This window comes from Eleutherodactylus coqui, chromosome 6, assembly GCF_035609145.1.
Source record: "Eleutherodactylus coqui strain aEleCoq1 chromosome 6, aEleCoq1.hap1, whole genome shotgun sequence".
Taxonomy (NCBI): Eukaryota; Metazoa; Chordata; class Amphibia; order Anura; family Eleutherodactylidae; genus Eleutherodactylus; species Eleutherodactylus coqui.
This window is the reverse complement of record NC_089842.1, coordinates 239,655,701-239,676,213: the sequence shown is the minus strand read 5'-3', so window position 1 is coordinate 239,676,213 and position 20,513 is coordinate 239,655,701. Positions and strand designations below refer to the sequence as shown.

General features: G+C 47.7%; 1 protein-coding gene across 1 annotated transcript; it reads right to left on the bottom strand.

Moving 5' to 3' along the window:
- Positions 1-19,338: 19,338 nt before the first annotated feature.
- On the bottom strand, positions 19,339-20,271 carry LOC136571929 (olfactory receptor 5V1-like). Its single transcript, XM_066572547.1, has one exon. It carries the CDS (start codon positions 20,269-20,271, stop codon positions 19,339-19,341), a length of 933 nt encoding a protein of 310 aa, XP_066428644.1.
- Positions 20,272-20,513: the final 242 nt, after the last annotated feature.

Sequence of the window (20,513 nt, the reverse complement as noted above, 5' to 3'; positions counted from 1 at the left end):
CCTTCTTGCGGGTGACACCACTGCCTCTTCTCCTGGGTTACATGCTGGTATTGCTGTCTTCCCCCCCTCCCCGCACGACCGTGCATCCACAGCGCACACAAAAGTTTCCCTGCGCAGCGTTCAGCTGCCCTCAACCGAAGCACTCGGTTCATAGTCACACCACCTTCATGTCTACTTATAAGTGCGTACTGGATGAGGAGGAACAGGAAGCACACACTGCAGAGGGTTGGCAGGGCAAGGCAGCGACCCTCCTTGAAAGTGTGGGTGATAGCCCACAATGCTGATGAGAATTGATGATAAATTGACATACGAACATCATTCCAATCCCATGCCACCTCCGTCACAAAATTGTCAGGAGCCGCAAACGTGGGCATAAAGGGGACTCAGGTGCCAGCACTTCTACACATCTCCACAATGCAGCAATACTCTGTGTGTGAAGCACGTGAGCGGGCCCAGGTTCAGGCTCAGTCCCAGCCTCCACCTTGTGTGACCCAAGGTGCCGCGAGTTACATAGCAATGGGAAATCCATGTGTCCCCTCTTTATGCACCCACAGTATAGACAAGCCCAAGGAACTTAAAGATGGTATTACACATAAGGAAAACAGAGTGCCCAAACCTGGTAGAGTTTCACCCCTCCAAAGACATTGGCCCACATTTCTACCCTAGTCAGTCAGTGTATTTGTGCCAGATAGGTAAAACACCACAATGGGAAGTCTTTGTGCACCCACAGCATAGGTGAGCCCCTGGAACCCAAGGAAAGTATTACACATAAAGAAATCAGAGCGCCCAAAACATGGCAGTTTCACTCTGCCAAGGATCTCGGCCTCAGCTCACACCCTCATTAATCATGGGCATAAAGCGGACTCGGATGCTAGTGCAGCTGTGAACGTGTCCTTACTGCAGTAACGCTCCTTTGTTTTGCCCAAACCACTGTCTCAGATAACTGTGGTAACACGAGAGAAAATACATATTGCCGAGACCCCAAACAGAAGGAGGAGGTGGCATAATAAGGCCGAGAAAGCATGACCGAGGTAGGACCCGCAATACTCTGTGTGGCAAGTACGTGAGCGGGCCCTGGGTCAGGATCGGTCCCAGCCTCCACCTCCGACCCAAGGTGCCGAGCGTTAAATAGTTATGGGAAATCCATGTGTCCCCACACACTTAATTCTGTGTAGGTGTCAGATAGCTCAAAACCACAATGGGAAGTCTTTGAATTCCTTGAGCTAGCCTATGCTGTGGGTGCACAAAGATGGTATTACACAGGAAGAAATTAGAGTCTCCAAACATGGCAGAGTTTCACCCCACCAAGGACCTTGGCCTTGGCCCACATTTCTGCCCTAGTCAGTCAGTGTATTTGTGCCAGATAGGTAAAACACAGTGATGGGAAGTCTTTATGCACCGACAGCATAGGCAGACCCCAGTAACAATTCTATAGCAAGAGTATAGGCATAACCTAGTAACATTTCTGTAGCAAAAGTATAGGCAGACCCCTGTAACATTTCCGTAGCAAGAGTATAGGTGAACCCCTCAAACCATTCAGTAGAAGAGGTATAGGCAGACCCCAGTAACATTTCTATAGTAAGAGTACAGACAGACCCAAGTAACATTTCCGTAGCCAAAGTATAGGCAGACCCCAGTAACAATTCTGTACCAAGAGTATAGGCGAACCCCTGTAACATTTCCGTAGCAAGAGTATACGCGAACCCCTCAAACCACTCAGTAGAAAAGGTATAGGCAGACCCCAGTAACATTTCTGTAGCAAGAGGATAGGCAGACCCCAGTAGCATTTCTGTAGAAAAAGTATAGGCAGACCCCAGTAACTTTTCTGTAGCAAGAGTATAGTCGGACGCTAGTAACATTTCTGAACCAAAAGTATAGGCGAATTTCTCAAACCATTCAGTAGAAACCCCCGTAACATTTCTATAGCAGAAGTATAGGCGGACCCCTGTAACATTTCTTTAGCAAAAGTATAGGGAGACCCCAGTAACATTTCTGTAGCCAAAGTATAGGCAGACCCCAGTAACATTTCTGTAGCAAGAGTATAGGTGGACCGCAGTAACATTTCTGAAGCAAAAGTATAGGCAGACCCCAGTAACATTTCCGTAGCCAAAGTATAGGCAGACCCCAGTAACAATTCTGTACCAAGAGTATAGGCGAACCCCTGTAACATTTCCGAGAGTATACGCGAACCCCTCAAACCACTCAGTAGAAAAGGTATAGGCAGACCCCAGTAACATTTCTGTAGCAAGAGGATAGGCAGACCCCAGTAGCATTTCTGTAGAAAAAGTATAGGCAGGCCCCAGTAACATTTCTGTAGCAAGAGGATAGGTGGACCCCAGTAACATTTCTGTAGCAAGAGTATAGGCGAATTCCTCAAACCATTCAGTAGAAACTGCATTGGTGGAGCCCAGTAACATTTCTATATCAGAAGTATAGGCAGACCCCTGTAACATTTCTGTAGCAAGAGTATAGGTGGACCCCAGTAACATTTCTGTAGCAAAAGTATATTTGACCACAGTAACATTTCTGTAGCAAAAGGATAGGCGAACCCCTGTAACATTTCTGTAGCAAGAGTATAGGCGAACCCCTCAAACCGTTCAGTAGAAAAGGTATAGGCAGACTCCTGTAGCATTTCTGTAGCAAGAGTATAGGCGGGCCCCAGTAACATTTCTTTAGCAAAAGTATTGGCAGACCCCTGTAACATTTCTGTAGCAAGAGTGTAGGCGAACCCCTGAAACATTAGTGTACCAAAAGTATAGGCGAACACCCGAAAAAATTTGGTTACCAAGAGCGTAGGCGAAGGCCGGAAAAATTATTTAGATAACAGTATAGGCGAGGGAAATAAAAATTGGTGCACCAAGTGCACCCCTGAAAAATTGCTCGACCGCGAGGGCAGGTGAAACCCATAAACAATTTTTAAAGATACAGCTCACTGTTGCTTAATTTGTAACAGAGCCTGGAGGCAGCCCTGTGAAAAAAAATTGGTTTCTGTTAAAGTACAATACTTTTGAAACTTTGAAAAACTGTAAAAAACTTTTAAACAGAGCCTTTTGGGCCGCAGAAAAATTAGCAGTTCAGCGTGATGACATGCTGTTTTAGGAGGAGGAGGAGGAGTAATAATATCCGAGAGTGATTGACAAAGCTAATTCCCCCTTTTTTGTGGTGATAGAGGATGCATTTTTCTCCTGTTGCAGCGAAAATAATCATTAGGTTCCGCTTCTTTCCGCCAGTAGAGAAGAGAAGTCTGGGGAAATCCAGCCTCTGATCATCTTTATGAGTGTAAGCATGTCAGAACTGGCAGTTGATAGGCGGGTAAGCTTATCCGTGATGATTCTCCCAGCTGCACTAAACACCCTCTAAGACAAGACACTATCGGCAGGGCAGGCCAGCACCCCCAGGGCGTACAGCGCAAGTTCGTGCCACGTGTTTAGCTTTGACACCCAATAGTTTGCCAGGGTCCCAGTATGCAAGACATCGCTGTCCTCACTAGAAAGATGACTTTCAGGATCCTCCTCCTCCTCTTAAGCCCATACACGCTGAGCAGATGAGAGGTAAGCAACATGGGTAGCCTCTGCAGTGTGGCCAGCTGTCTCTTCCCCCTCCTCGTCCTCCTGCTCCTCTCCCTCCTCCTCCAAAACGCGCTGAGATATAGACATCAGGGTTGTCTGGCTATCAAGCAACATACTGTCATACCCCTTTCTCCTGTTCCAACCGCAAAGCGTCGGCCTTTATGCTTACCAGCGAATTTCTCAGCAGGCAAAGCAGTGGGATGGTAACGCTAATGATTGCCGCATCGCCGCTCACCATCTGGGTATACTCCTCGAAGTTTCCGAGGACCTAGCACATATCTGCCATCCATGTCCACTCCTCAGTAAAGATTTGCAGAGGCTGACTACCACTCCGCCGCCCATGTTGCAGCTGGTATTCCACTATTGCTCTACACTGCTCGTACAGCCTGGCCAATATGTGCAGCCAAAAATTCCAGCGTGTGGGCACGTCGCACACCAGTCAGTGCTCTGGCAGCTGAAACCGACATTGCGGGGTCCCCTGGGTGGCAGCGTCCGTGGTGGACTTGCGAAAATGTGCGCAGACGTGGCGCACCTTGCCGAGCAGGTCAGACAAGTGGGGGTAGTTTTTCAGAAACCGCTGAACCACCAGATTGAAGACATGGGCCAGGCATGGCACGTGTGTGAGGCTGCCAAGCTGCAGAGCCGCCACCAGGTTACCGCTGTTGTCACACACGACCATGCCCGGTTGGAGGCTCAGCGACGAAAAAAGCCAGAGGTCGGTGTGCTCTGTCTGACCCTGCAGCAGCTCGTGGCCCGTGTGCCTCATCACCTAAGCTGATTAGTTTCAGCACGGCTTGCTGATGCTTGCCCACCGCAGTGCTGCCACGCGATACCAACTGCTGGCGACATGCTCACACTTCTTAATTGCCAGGTAGATGTGGATTGGAGGAGGTTGCATAAAACGCTGCAGATACCAGCACCGAGGTAGAACCCGCTATCCTGGGTGTGGGTAGAACGTGAGCGGTCCTAGGCTTTGACTCGGACCCAGCCTCCACCAAGTTCACCCAATGTGCCATCAGGGAGATATAGTGGCCCTGCTAGTGTAGGGTGGGGACGGCACCACCATCATGTTTTTGAAAGCCTCCGTTTCCACAAGCCTGTACTGCAGCATCTCTAGGCTGATTAATTTGGCAATGTGCACATTTAAAGCTCATGCATGAGGGTGGGTGGCGGCGTATTTGCGCTTTCGCTCCAATGCTTGTGTTAGCGACAGCTGAATGCTGCACTGAGAGACATTGCTGGATGGAGTGGAGGACAGTGGAGGTGAGGGTGTGGGTGCAGGCCGGGAGGCGCTCGTGGCTGTGTCATGGGAGGGGGACTGAATCTGTGTGGCAGGCTGGGGCACAGGGAAAGAGGCAGTGGTGTCACCCGGAGGCAGTGAATGGCCTTCATCCAGCCTTGTGGGGTGCTTGGCCATCATATGCCTGCGCATGCTGGTGGTGGGGAGGCTGGTAGTGGTGGCTCCCCAGCTGATCTTGGTGCGACACAGGTTGCACACCACTGTTCGTCGGTCGTCCGCTCTCTCACTAAAAAACATCCACACCTTTGAACACCTAGCCCTCTGCACGAAGGCTTGCCACTAGGGGGTGCCTTGGGAAACAGTTGGAGGATTCTTCGCTCTGGCCCTGCCTCTACCCCTGGCCACTCCACTGTATCTTCCAACCTGTCCTGCTGCTGCACTTGCCTCCCCCTCTGAAGCCCTGTGCTCAGTAGCCTTAGAAAACCAGGTGGAGTCAGTCACCTCATCGTCCAGCTGCTCTTCCTCTGAATCCTTGTGCGCTCCTCCCTCGGACTTACTGCCCTTACTACTACCTCACTGACAGACAACTGTGTCACATCATACTTATCCACAAAAAGCTCTTGAGACAGTTGCCGGAAGTCCCCAGCCTCATCACCCGGACTCGGGGAACTTTCCAAACGTTGAGCATCGGTCACGACAAACTCCTCAGGTGAGAGAGGAACCGTTTTTTTCCCACTCATGGCAGGGACCCGAGAACAGTTCCTGGGAGTCTGCCTGCTCAGAATATGTCATTTTCGTGGAGTGAGGAGGCTGGGAGGAAGGAGGAGCAGCAGCCAGAGGATTCAGAGTTGCAGCAGTCCCTAGGCCGAGAGTTGTGGACTGCGTAGAAGACTGGGTGGTCGATACATTGCTGAATGCATTTTCTGCCATCCACAACAGGACCTGCTCGCACTGCTCTGTTTGTAATAAAGGTCTACCACGCGGACTCATAAATTGTGATATGAAGCTGGGGATCCCAGAAACTTGCCTCTCTCCTAATCCCGCAGCAGCTGGCTGTGATTCACCACGCCCAGGAACTCGGCCTGTTCCCACACCCTCACTTGGACGCCCGCGTCCTCGACCCTTACCCCTACTCCTCATCATGGTGGATTATGAATAGAGCAGGGCCCAATAAATTACCCCACTGTACAGCACTGACAACTTTGGCTTAATTCACCGCACACAGAGACTTGTAGATAGCGGAGGCTCTATGCTGTGACTTGAAAAAATTAACCCACTGTCTTGTGCTGATACCTAGGGGTAATTTACCATTTGCAGAGACTTGTAGATAAGAGAAGCTGTATGGAGTGGGACAAGACTCGGAAGCCAGTGGATAGTGCTGGTAACTGTGGCTATATCAATGTCACCAAGGAAAGGGTATTGTGAGACGCTCTGCACAGTGTCAGAGCTGAAATACTTTGCAGTGGCCCAGGAAATATTACGGTACTGTTTAGCGGTGAGACCTCTGTCTAATGCACTGCAGACACAGAACGGTATAACCAAAGTAGTTTGCAGCAGGCTAGGAAATGTTAAAGTGCAGTTTTTACAGTGAGAGCTGGCTGTACGGCATTGCAGGGTGAGAACGCTATTACTGAAATGCTTGAAACAGGCCTAGATGCGTAATATAAAAAATTGATGCACTACTGCTCCCAGCCAGCCAGAACTGTAAAGCACATGGTCAGATGTAGGCCTAAGAAAGACAGTTGGGGTTCTTGCACAGAGGATCAGGACTGTATAACTTTCCCTATAGAAGTGGCTGTGTCCCTAAACTCTGCGTTATGCACAGCACACACAGAACTGTATAACTGAAGTCGTTTGCTGTAGGATAGGAAATGTTAGAGTGCAGTTTCATGGTGAGAGCTGGTTGTACGGCACTGCAGGCTGAGAGTGCTATTACGGAAATGCGGGGAACAGGCCTAGATGCGTAATACAAAAATTGATGCACTACTGCTACCAGTCAGCCACAACTGTAAAGCACACAGTCAGATGTAGCCCTAAGAAGGACTGTTGGGGTTCTTGTACGGAAGATCGGGACTGTATAACTTTCCCTATAGAAGTGGCTGTGTCCCTAAACTCTGCATTATGCACAACACACACAGAACGGTATAACTGAAGTAGTTTGCTGTAGGATAGGAAATGTTAGAGTGCAGCTTCATGGTGAGAGTTGGTTGTACGGCACTGCAGGCTGAGAATGCTATTACTGAGAGGCTGGGAACAGGCCTAGATGCGTAATACAAAAATTGTTGCACTACTGCTACCAGCCAGCCACAACTGTACAGCACACAGTCAGATGTAGCCCTAAGAAGGACTGTTGGGGTTCTTGTACGGAGGATCGGGACTGTATAACTTTCCCTACAGAAGCAGCTCTGTCCCTAAACTCTGCGTTATGCACTGCAGACTGAGAACGCTATAGTTCAAATGGCATGCACATCCCGAGATGCTTAAAAAAAATAATTGGTGCACTACTGCTCCCAGCCAGCCACAACAGTAATGCACACTATGAATAGTAGCCCTACGAAGGACCGTTGGGGTTCTTGATGACAGGATCCTACTCTAACACTGTCCCTATATCAGCAGCATCACTATCCCTAACCTCAGCACGAATGCGTCTGAGGCGAGCCACGGGTGGGACCACTTTAAGTACTCGGCGGTTGCCTGATCGGCCCAGCCACTCACTACTGTGGGGGTGGAGAAAGCTGGCACGTCACAGCAGGAAGTGGTGATGCCTTCACCGCATGTCTATTGGCTAGAAAATGGAGCTAAACATGCAGGGAAGGAAATGCAATAGACTTGAGTACCGCGTGGTGTTCGTCTCGAGTAACGAGCATCTCGAGTACCTTAATACTCGAACGAGCATCAAGCTTGGACAAGTGTGCTCGCTCATCTATATTGAAAACCAACCTGCCTATTTGAACATTTTGTCAGATTTTGACCTGGGAATTGCAGTCCCTAAAAGGACCTGACTAGAGATGAGCGAACGTACTCGTTCGAACTTGATGCTCGCTCAAGCATTAGGGTACTCGAGATACTCGTTACTCGAGACGAGCACCATGCGGTACTCGAGTCAATTCCATTTCCTTCCCTGCATGTTTAGCGCCATTTTCTGTCCAATAGACATGCAGGGAAGGCATTACAACTTCCTCCTGTGACGTGCCAGCCCTATCCCACCCCCCTGCAGTGAGTGGCTGGCCAGATCAAGTGACCGCCGAGTATTTAAAGCGGTCCCGCCTGCGGCTCGCCTCAGACACACGCTGGCAGAGATTAGGGAGGGTGCTGCTGGTGCTATAGTGAGAGTGTTGGCATCTTCAAGAACCCCATTGGTCCTTCTTAGGGCCACATCTGACTGTGTGCATTACTGTTGTGGCTGCTGGAAGCACTTTTGCACGAAATTTTTTTTTTTTATCGTGGTGCAGGCTATAGAGTTTTCAGTCTGCAGTCAATTATACAGAGACTAGGGGCAGTACTGGTCAGGCAGGTCAGTGGTAGCATAGAATTCTGTCTAAAAGAACCCCAACGATCCTTCGTTGGGCTACCTGTGACCGTGTACATTTTACTGCCTGGCTGCTGGGAGTTGTAGTGCCTCACTATTACCCAGCTAGGCCTTTTTGCAGCCTTGGGTATAATTTTTTTCTGACTGCAGTTTCCGTTACATAACCGCTGTCAGCCTCCAACTGTATGCCAATAATTCCATTATTTTTTACACCGCTCAGTGTGTGCCATCAACTTCACGCACAGCATGCGACGACAGCCCCTGGTAGAGGGACAGTCATATAGACGCTATATAGCCTGTATTCTTTTTTAAAAAAAATTAAATAAAAGCTCCTTTGTTGGGCTACCTGTGACCATGTGCATTTTACTGACTGGCTGCTGGGAGTTGTAGTGAATCACTATTGGACGGCTAGGCCTGTTTGCAGCCTTCTGTATCCTTTGTTTCTGCCTGGAGTTAGCGTAACATAACCGCTGTCAGCGTGAAAGTGTGCGCCAATAATTCCATAATTATTCACACCGCTCTGTGTCTGCCGTCACCTTCATGCACAGTGTACGGCCACAGCCCCTGATAGAGGGAAAGTCATATAGACGCTATATAGCCTGTATTCTTTTTCAAAAAAAATGTAAATAAAAGCTCCTTCGCTGGGCTACCTGTGACCGTGTGCATTTTACTGCCTGGCTGCTGGGAGCTGTAGTAAATCACTATTGCACGGCTAGGCCTGTTTGCAGCCTTCTGTACACTTTGTTTCTGGGGTCTCCAGCTTCATATCACAATTTTTGGGTCCACGTCGTAGACCTTTATTACAAACAGAGCAGTGTGAGCAGTTCCTGTCATAGATGGTAGAAAATGCTTCCAGCGATATATCGACCCCCCAGTCTTCTATGCCGTCCACTGCTGCAACTCTGAATCCTCTTGCTGTAGCTCCTCCTTCCTCCAAGCCTCCTCACTCCATGAAAATGACACATTCTGATGAACAGACAGACTCCCAGGAACTGTTCTCGGGCCCCTGCCTTGATTGGGAAAAAATGGCTCCTCTCTTAGCTGAGGAGTTTGTCGTGACCAATGCCCAACCTTTGGAAAGTTCCCGGGGTCTCGGTGATGAGGCTGGGGACTTCCGGCAACTGTCTCAAGAGCATCAGTGGGTGAGGAGGACGATAATGATTAGACACAGTTATCTATCAGTGAGGTAATAGTAAGGGCAGTAAGTTCAAGGGAGGAGCGCACAGAGGATTCGGAGGAAGAGCAGCTGGACGATGAGGTGACAGACCCCACCTGGTTTGATAAGCCAACTGAGGACAGGGCTTCAGAGGGGGAGGCAAGTGCAGCAGCAGGACAGGTTGGAAGAGACAGTGGGGTGGCCATGGGTAGAGGCAGGGCCAGAGCGAAGAATCCCCTAACTGTTTCCCAAAGCACCCCCTAGCAGAAAGCCACCGTGCAGAGGCCTAGGCCTTCAAAGGTGTGGATGTTCTTCAGTGAGAGCATGGACGACCACTGAACAATAGTGTGCAACCTGTGCCGCACCAAGATCAGCCGGTGAGCCACCACTACCAGCCTCACCACCACCAGCATGCACAGGCATATGATGGCCAAGCACCCCACAAGGTGAAACGAAGGCCATTCACCGCCTTCGTGTCACACCACTAACTCTGCTATCACTAACACAAGCCTTGGAGCAAAAGCGGAAATACTCCACCTCCCACCCGCATGCACAATTTTTAAGTGTCCACATTCCAAAATTACTCAGCCTGGGGATGCTGCCATACAGGCTAGTGGGAACGGAGGCTTTCCGCTGAATGATGGCAGTGGCCCCCGGTACTCAGTCCCCAGTCGCCACTATTTTTCCCAGTGCGCCATTCCCACCCTACACCAGCACGTCTCCCCCAACATAAACCGTGTCCTCACCAACGCGGTTATGGGGAAGGTCCACTTAACGACGGACACGTGGACAAGTGCTGGCGGTCAGAAACACTACATCTCCCTGACGGCACATTGGGTGAACTAGATGGAGGCTGGGACCGAGTCACAGCCTGGGACCGCTCACGTGCTACCCACAACAAGGAAAGCGGGTCCTACCATGGTGATGGTTTCTCTGGCGCATTATGCAACCTCCTCCAACCCCCCTCCCCTCCTCCAAATCCGTCACCTCCACCTTTGAATTAACAAGTGTGAGCACGTCGCCAGTAGACGGTAGCACGAGGCACGGCAGCACTGCGGTGGGGAAGCGTCAGCAAGCCGTGCTGAAACTAATCAGCTTAAGTAACAAGAGGCACACCGCCCCCTAGGTTTTACAGGGTTTGACGGAGCAGACCGATGGCGCATGTGCTCATTCTGGTGGTTCAGCGCTTTCTGAAAAACTAACTCCACTTGTCTGACCTGCTCAGCAAGGTGCGCCGCGCCTGCACACATTTCCACAAGTCCACCACGGATGCTGCCACCCTCAGGACACTGCAACATCGCTCCCAGCTGCCAGAGCACCGACTGCTGTGTGACTTTCCCACGCGCTGGAATTCTATGCTGTAAATGTTGGCCAGGCTTTACGAGCAGCATAGAGCAATTGTGGAAAACCAGCTGCAACATGGCCAACAGAGTGGTAGTCATTCACCCCAGTTCTTCACAGAGGAGTGGGCATGGATGGCAGATATCTGCCAGGTCCTCGAAAACTTTTGAGGAGTCTACACAAAGGGTGAGCGGCGATGCAGCCATTATTAACGTTACCATCCCGCTGCTTTGCCTGCTGAGAAGTTTGCTGGTAAGCATAAAGACCGATGCTTTGCTGCTAGAACAGGAGATGGGGGATGACAGTATGTCGCTTGACAGCCAGACCACCCTCACATCTGTATCTCAGCGCGTTTTGGAGGAGGAGGGGGAAGAGACTGCTTCTCACACTGCAGAGGGTACCCATGCTGTTTCCCTCTCATCTGTTCAGCACGTATGGGCTGAAGAGGAGGACGGTCATAAGAGTCATCCTCCTAGTGGGGACAAAGATGCGTTGCGTACTGGGACTCTGGCACACATTGCTGACTTCATGTTAGGCTGCCTTTCCTGTGACCCTAGACGCATTCTGGCCAACACATTATTACAGGGTGTACACCTTTCTCGACCCCTGGTATAAGGAGAACCTTTCCACTCTCATTCCCGAAGAGGAAAGAAGTACAAGAGTGATGCATTACCACAGGGCCCTGGTGGAAAAACTGATGCTAAAGTTCCCATCTGACAGTGCTAGCGGTAGAAGACATAGTGCAGAGGGCCAACTAGCAGGGAGGAGCGGAGATCAGGCAGCATGTCCAGCGCAGGCAGGGGAACACTCTCCAAGGCCTTTGCCAGTTGTATGGCTCCCCAGCCAGACAGTGTCACCACTCCCCAGTCAAGACTGTGTGGGAGGGAGCACTGTAAAAAGATGGTGAGGGAGGACATAGCCGATTGTACCACCATCCTCCGTTATCCCTCTGCTCCATACAACTATTGGGCATCAAAGCTGGACACGTGGCACAAACTTGCGCTGTATGCCCTGGAGATGCTAGCCTGCCCTGCCGCTAGTGTCTTATCAGAGAAGGTGTTTAGTGCTGCTGGGGGATCATCATGGATAAGTGTACCCGCCTGTCAACTGACAGCGCCGACATGCTTACACTCATTAAGTTGAACAAATGCTGGATTTCCCCAGACTTCTCTTCTCCACGGATGGAAAGCAGCAGAACCTAAAGATTGTTTTAGCTGCAGTAAGAGAAATATGCATCCTCTATCACCCCAAAAAAGGGGAGAAGTAGTTTGCTCTATCTCTCTCAGATCTTACTCCTCCTCCTGCTCCTAAAACAGCATGTCATTACGCTGAACTGCCAATTTTTCTGCGGGCCAAAAGGCTCTGTTAAAACCAATTATTTTCAGAGGGCTGCCTCCAGGCTCTGTTACAAAATTAAGCAACAACGAGTTCTATCTTTAAAAAAATGTTTATGGGTTTCACTTGCCTTCAGGGAAAACCAATTTTTCAGGGGTACACTTGTACTCTTGGTACACCATTTTTTCAGGCCTTCGCCTATACTCTTACCAAACAAATTTTTCCGGGCTTAACCTATACTCTTGGTAAACAAATTTGTTCAGGTGTTCGCTTATACTCTTGGTACACCAATTTTTTTTAGGGGTTCTCCTATACTCTTAGTAGACCAATGTTTCAGGGTTTTGCCTATACTCTTGGTACACAAATGTTTCAGGGGTTCGCCTATACTCTTGGTACAAGAATGTTTCAGGGGTTCGCCTATACTCTTGCAACAGAAATGTTTCAGGGGTTCGCCTATATATTTGCTGCAGAAAGGTTTGAGGGGTTTACCTATATGCTTGCTACAGAAAGGTTTGAGGGGTTTGCCTATACTCTTGGTACACAAATGTTTCAGGGGTTCACCTAAACTCTTGCTACAGAAAGGTTTGAGGAGTTCACCTATACTCTTGCTACAAAAATGTTTCAGGGGTTCGCCTATACTCTTGCTACAGAAAGGTTTGAGGGGTTCTCCTATACTCATAGTACACCATAGTTTCAGGGCTTCAACTATGCTCTTGGTACACGAATGTTTCAGGGTTTTGCCTATACTCTTGGTACACACATGTTTCAGGGGTTCGCCTATACTCTTGGTACACAAATGTTTCAGGGGTTCGCCTATATGCTTGCTACAGAAAGGTTTGAGGGGTTTGCCTATACTCTTGGTACACAAATGTTTCAGGGGTTCGCCTATACTCTTGCTACAGAAAGGTTTGAGGAGTTCGCCTATACTCTTGCTACAAAAATGTTTCAGGGGTTCGCCTATACAATTACTGCAGAAAGGTTTAAGGGGTTCGCCTATACGCTTGCTACAAAAAGGTTTTTCAGGGTTCGCCTACACGCTTGCTACAAAAAACGTTTCAGGGTTTCGCCTATACTCTTTCTACTGAATTGTTTCAGGGGTTCGCCTATACTCTTGGTATACAAATGTTTCAGGGGTTCCGCCTATACTTTTGCTACTGAAATGTTTCAGGGGTTCGCCTATACTCTTGCTACAGAAAGGTTTGAGGAGTTCGCCTATACTCTTGCTACAAAAATGTTTCAGGGGTTCGCCTATACAATTACTGCAGAAAGGTTTAAGGGGTTCGCCTATACGCTTGCTACAAAAAGGTTTTTCAGGGTTCGCCTACACGCTTGCTACAAAAAACGTTTCAGGGTTTCGCCTATACTCTTTCTACTGAATTGTTTCAGGGGTTCGCCTATACTCTTGGTATACAAATGTTTCAGGGGTTCCGCCTATACTTTTGCTACTGAAATGTTTCAGGGGTGCACCTATACACTTGCTGCAGAAAGGTTTGAGGGGTTCGCCTATACTCTTGCTATAGAAATGTTTCAGGGGTTCACCTATACTCTTGCTACTGAATTGTTTCAGCGGTTCTCCTATTCTTATGGTACACAAAGGTTTCAGGGGTTTGCCCACACAGAGGGTACAGAAGGGGTTCCCAGCATGATGTTCAGCTCTCTGACACACACACAGAATGAATAGCGTGGGTACACATGGTGTTTCCCATAGCTATGTAACTGATGGCACATTCAGTCACACAAGGTGGAGGCTGTAACAGAGTCTGACCTTGGGCCTGCTCACGTGCTTCTCACACATAGGATTGCAGGTCCTAGCTCGGTCACCGTTTCTCAGGGAAATTATGCCACCTCCTCCCCCTGCTTGGGGTCTGGGGATCAGCTTTGGTCGACATGTATTTGCTCTCGTGTTACCACAGTTATCTGTGACATTGGTTAGGCCAATCAAAAGAAGCACAGCTGAGTTAATGAGCCATTCACAGCAATGCTAGCAACCGAGTCCGCTTTATACCCACAATTGTTGAGGGTGTGGGCAGAGGCTGAGGTCCTGGGTGGGGGGAACAACGCTGCCATGTTTGGGCACTGTAATTTCTTCATGTTTAATACTGTCTATGGGCTTCATGGGTTCGCCTATGCTGTGGGTGGACAAAGGTTTCCCATTGCGGTGTTCAGCTATCTGGCACAAATACACTGAATGACTTGGGTAGGGTACAGAAGGGTTTCCAATTGCGGTATTCAGCTATCTGACGCATACACAGAATGAATTGTGTGGGTTAACATGGGTTTTCCATAGCAATGTAACTGATGGCACATTCAGTCAACCAGGTGGAGGCTGGGACCGAGTCTGACCCTGGGCCCGCTCACGTGCTTCCCACACAGAGGATTGCTGGTCCTACCTTGGTCACAGTTTTTTGGATTAATTATGCCACCTCTTCCTCCTGCATGGCGTCTGGGGATCAGCACTGGTCGACATGTACTTGCTCTCGTGTTACGACAGTTATCTGAGACACTGGTTTGGACTAATCAAAAGAAGCGTAACTGATTTAATGAGATGTTCACAGCAGTACTAGCATTCGAGTCCGCTTTATGCCCACGTTTGTTGTGCCTAGTAGTGTACACTAGGCTTTCACAAGCATCCCGGCTGTATAACAGGTCAACTCATTGTACACTGCCTGTTTTTGGGTGTCCGCTGATGTATGATGCCCTGAGTGGTAAACAGTGGGATTAGTTTAGGTGTGATAAACGCACGCATCCCTTCGGGTCTGCACTGGTCGGCATGCATTATCTCTCGTGTTACAACTTACCACAGTTATCCAAGATACTAGATTGGAGTATCCACAGGAAGCGGTCACTGTATACCTGTGGTGGCTACTTTTGCGACAGCTCCTGCTTCAAACCAATCTTTGGTGTTAGTATGCGATGCTGCATTGTGAAGATGTGTAGAAGTACTGGCATCTGAGTCCTCTTTATGCCCACGTTTGCGGCTCCTGACAATTTTGTGACAGGGGGTGGCACAGGATTGGAATTATGATCGTACGTTAATTTATCAGCAATTCTCATCAGCATTGTGAGCTATCGCCCCCAATTCCAAAGAGTGTCACTGCCAGGCCCTGCCAACTCTCTGCAGTGTGTGTCTCCGGTTTCGCCTCATCCAATACACACTTAAAAATAGACATGAAGGTGATGTGGCTATCAAGTGAGCGTGTGGCATGAGGGCAGCTCAACGCTGCACAGGGAAAATTTTGTGTGCGCTGTGGATGCAGTCGCGTGTGGGAGATTGGACAGCGATGCCAGCATGTAACCCAGGAGAAGAGGCAGTGGTGTCACCCACAGGCGGTGATTGTCCTTCGTTGTGCCTAGTGTGGTGCTTAGCTAAGATCTGCCATCGCATGTGCCATGCTGCTTATGGTCTGTCCCAAGTAAATTGTTAGGGGTGTGACCTCCAGGCTCTTGCCCCCAATTTGGCTTAATAGTGTGTCCTGGGAGTCTCAGATGCACCCATGCATGCTGCCCCTGCCGTTCCCTATCAGTTTATGTGGTGTTTCCGTGACTTTTTGATGTTTTCAGGTGATTCGCACAACCCCCCCCCCCCCCCCCCATGCAGAGCATGGATTACCCTGAAAAATGCTCAAGTCTCCCATTGACTTCAATTGGGTTTGTTACTCAAAATGAGCTCTTGAGCTTTCCGAAAAGTTTGACTCGAGTAACAAGCACCGGAGCATTTTCGTACTTGCTCATCTCTAATCATTAACTTAGAAGGTCTCCACTATAATGAGCCAAATGTCGATTCATGTCTATATGTTTGGCCATACATGTGTGCCTATATTAGGTGTACAACACCCCCAATAGATCGATAATTGTAGGTGTGGAACAACCCCATAAACTTAGACTGAAGTATGGTTATAATCCTGACCGTTATCACTCAGAAGATGCAAGTCTATCAGAGAACCACAAAACGGTAGCTCAATCAGCCAATCATAAGATCCAGGGGACTCCCAGTCATGTCCTGCTGATCTGACATGACCGCATCAGGAGGCTGGGAGGAGAAACCACTCCCCCTGTCAGTGTATGGCAAATGTATATAATAAGTGATTTTTACCAAACAATTCATATTATTTACTATGCCCACTGACCCATTTAGGAAAAACACATTTTATATTCTTCAATAATACCATGGTAGCTTGTTGTAGTGAAACAATGTTACTCTATGACATGGAGTAATCATGGCTACTCACCTTTTGTCCTAAAGACAATCGTCTTTTCAAAAATGGTTATTTGGACTCATCAGTATTTAAAGTGACCTTACGCTTTCTTGTGCCTCCCTATATCACCATAGTGCCACAGATATGCTGGTTCCTTGGACACATCTGTGGCTTTCCAAGATGGCGGTGACATTTCTTTGACTACTCAATGCACAATGAACACTAGTTGTGCATAGGTAGTGTAAGACAGGACAAGCTGCTCGAATTGTCCAGTGCTGCTAATGAGAAGCACTATCCAATCTAAAAGCAACTGACAGCTGATGCATGGCATCATCTTGGAACAGCAGAGAGGGGGCAAAGGAAGGAGCAGATCTAAAGCAATATGGCCATAGAGGTAATATAACTTGCTTTTCTCCCGGGCACATTTTGTCTCAGAAACCAAAGTGTTGATTTAAAGACTTTACACAACAAAGACAATTTGATTCTGTCTTAATTATAATATTAACCCCTTAGTGACGAACATGTTTTTGTAAGGACCAAGCAATTGTCATTGTCACATTGCAAGACCCGTAACTTGTTGACATAACCGTTTTTTGGTACAAATTGTATGTTTAATTTGACACCACTGCGGGGTTCATGTATTGTACTGTGTAGCTTTTATTACATTTTTTGGGGAGAGATTACAAAACCCCACAACAAATTCCTCTATTGTTTCTAGATTTTGTTCTTAAAGCATTCATGTTTCTGTAAAATTATCAAGTTTATGTAGATTTTATTATTGTTTACTACTAGAGATGAGCGAACACGTTCGGCCCCGCCCCTTTTTCGCCCGAACACCGAACTTTGCGAACACCTCGGTGTTCGGGCGAAAAAGTTCGGGGGCCGCCGTGGCAGCGCGGGGGGGTGCGGCGGGGAGTGGGGGGGAGAGGGAGAGAGAGAGGGCTCCCCCCTGTTCCCCGCTACTGCCGCCCGCGCCGCCGCGCATCTCCCCGCCCCCCGGCGGCACCCGGACACTTACGCGCGAACACTCCAGTGTTCGCTAAAGCCGGTGTCCGGGTGCGGATGTGTCCGTTACGGACACGTTCGCTCATCTCTATTTACTACTTTTGCACAATAAAATCACATTTAAAAAAAAACAAACTTACATCCGCATTCTAAGGGCTTATTTACACGAGCGGATATCGGCGGCAGTTTTCACGGCTGGACGATATACGCTACCATGTGAGCTGTCTTCCCCTTTCCCTCCCCCTCACTGCCTCACTGCTTCTCTCCTCCCATCCCATTGCTGGCTGTGGAGAAGGGGCGGGGAGGGGGCTTAGCCCCACCCCCACCCATTGCAAACAGCCGGAGGGGAGTAGAGAGGCAGAAGCCGGCGAGGGGAGGCAAGGGGGAAGACTACTCAGATGGCAGCATATATCGTCCGGCCGTGAAAACGGCGTCCAATATACGCTCCTGTAAATAAGCCCTAAGATCGATAGCATTGTTATTTTTCTGACAATTAAGCTGTGGTAGGGCTTGTTTTTTGCGGGAAAAGATGTAGTTTTTATTGGTACCATTTTGAGGTACATGTGACTAGCATTTCTGACTTTAGTTTTTTTAATTATTTTTATGGCGTTGATCATGTGCGATAAATAACATAATATTTTCATTGTTTGGGTCATTACAAATGTGGTAATACCTTTTTTGTGCTGCTTTTTAAAAAAAATTATTTTATTTTTAAGCCATTGAAAAGGGGGTTTTGTGGGGAAAAATGCATATTTTCTTTAAACTGGATTTTTTAAAGCATTAATCAAACTTTATTGAACTTTTTTTGATGCTATTTTTAGTCCCTCAGGGAGACTTGAAGTTGCGATAGTTCAATTACTAGGATATGTGGGAGAGTCCGCTGAGATAGAGCACGGGGTTGCAGCGTGTGCGGCAGTCAGAGACCACAACAGCAGGTAAAGTTCATACATGCTTGGCCTGTGTTTATTATTTAGCATAAAAATAAACAAAATACAGCCTTAACTTTAGGCATAAAACAAAAATACTGCTTCTCCAGCACTTACTAAACAAGAGTCATTCCCTGACTATATGATATGGCCAGCTACAACCGCACGAACACCAAGCAATTTGCACAAATTCCAGTTCCACTTCACCTTGGTCAGGGACACAGCATCTCTTGAGGCCAGCAGCTTCCAGCATTCCTAGCTGCACCCAGACTCCTCTCTGTCCTCAGCTTGCAGACTTTATGGACTGGGTTAATTACCCAGCCTCTACCTCTGGGGAGCTAATCCCCCTAATAAGACCTGGAGTGGAGGGGGTGGAATGGACAGCCCCACTACCAAGCCTGCCATTCATTCCAGAAAAACCAGGCCCATCACATTTTTTTTAACAAAAAAAACCCATCTCCAGCAACTATATGCCGGAGATCACATCATGTCCCTGGTTTTCCCCCGTGCCCCACACAGTGAGACACAGACTCCCTTCATATCCACTTGGGCATAACATCTAAACCGGGGTGAAATATAGCGACTGTCCACTATTAGCCCCTTTAGTGTCTCACAGATAGCATACTGCATTATTTACGTAGCGCATTCTACTACACCTATGAAAGCAGCCTATTAGACTCTGCTGGAGGCAGAGGTACATGGCAGACATGGAAGCTTTTGTCAGGCTTCCATCTACCATGAGTACCTAGTGTTACCTTACAATCATACTGATGGTTGACGGAAGGAGCCCTCTCTCTACTTATCATCTGCATAAATGCTGTAGTTGCTATTCATTGTGGCATATAAGGGATTAAACTGCCAGGGTCTGAGGTTTCTCTGCATCTGGCAGTTAGAGCAGGAACCTGGCTATCAGTAGTCAGTCAAGTCACCACTTTTAAAAAGATGTATGTGCAGGTTAAAAGCCCATTAGTGAGGTCAGTAAAAAGGCGTATTGGCAGTCACTAAGTTAAAATATCTTCCACTTAGAAATTCAAGTAAATCTCAAAGACAAACTTGTTTATGTAAATTGTTTATGGAACCTTTGAACTCCTTGTTCCTTATACTGTAGATAAACGGGTTCAACATTGGAGTCACTGCAGTGTAAAGAAGAGAAATAACCTTATCCTTGGTATGATAGTATGTAGAGTGTGGTCTGATGTACATGAACATAATGGTCCCGTAGTAGACAGTTACGACAAGAAGGTGTGAGGCACATGTGGAGAACACCTTATACCTTCCTTTTATACTATGAATTTTCAAGATAGTGCTTACAATATGGACATATGAAATCACAGTCAGACAAAAAGCAGACACAACAATAATGGCGGCTGAAATATATATTGTTATCTCAATGACTTGGGTATCTACACAGGACATCAAGAGGAATGGAGGTATTTCACAGAAGAAATGATTGACATGGTTGGATCCGCAGAATGGAAGGTTCAAGGTGGGGAGCACAAGTATGAAGGAATTCATGAATCCAACACTCCATGAGATGGCAACTAAGTAAAAACAAAACCTATTATTCATGATGGTCTTATAATGCAATGGCATACAGATGGCCACAAATCTATCATAAGCCATAACAGCAAGTAACATGCTCTCTGCAGCTCCTAGGACCATATGGATGTACATCTGAATGGCACATTCAAGAAAGGAGATACTTTTGTCCGTAGAAAGGGTGTTGATGAGTATTTTTGGAATTATGGTGCATGAAAAGCTCATGTCAATAACAGAGAGGCTACTGAGGAAAAAGTACATGGGAGTGTGTAACCCTGGAGTCTTCATCACCACAATGATAAGTAGAATGTTTCCAGATAATGTAATCATATACATCACTAAAAAGACAACAGAATATATAACCTGAAGATGCGGGATATCAGACAAGCCAAGTAGGATAAAGTAGGTTGAAGCAGTTTGGTTTACATGCTCCATAAAAAGCAGTTGATGTCCTAGGGAGGAAAAAGTATTAAATCCTTATGTATTGTATGTCTAATATATCACAATGTGACATAAACTGGAAATAAATAATGCAGTTGTTAAACTTGTGATATTTCTCTTTGTTAGGAAGGTTACTTGAAAAAAAAAAACAGCTAATCATGGGATGTCCCAATGTTTGGTCTCAAATCATCAGATAAAGATCATTTCACAGAAGCAGGAGGAACACCTAGATGACT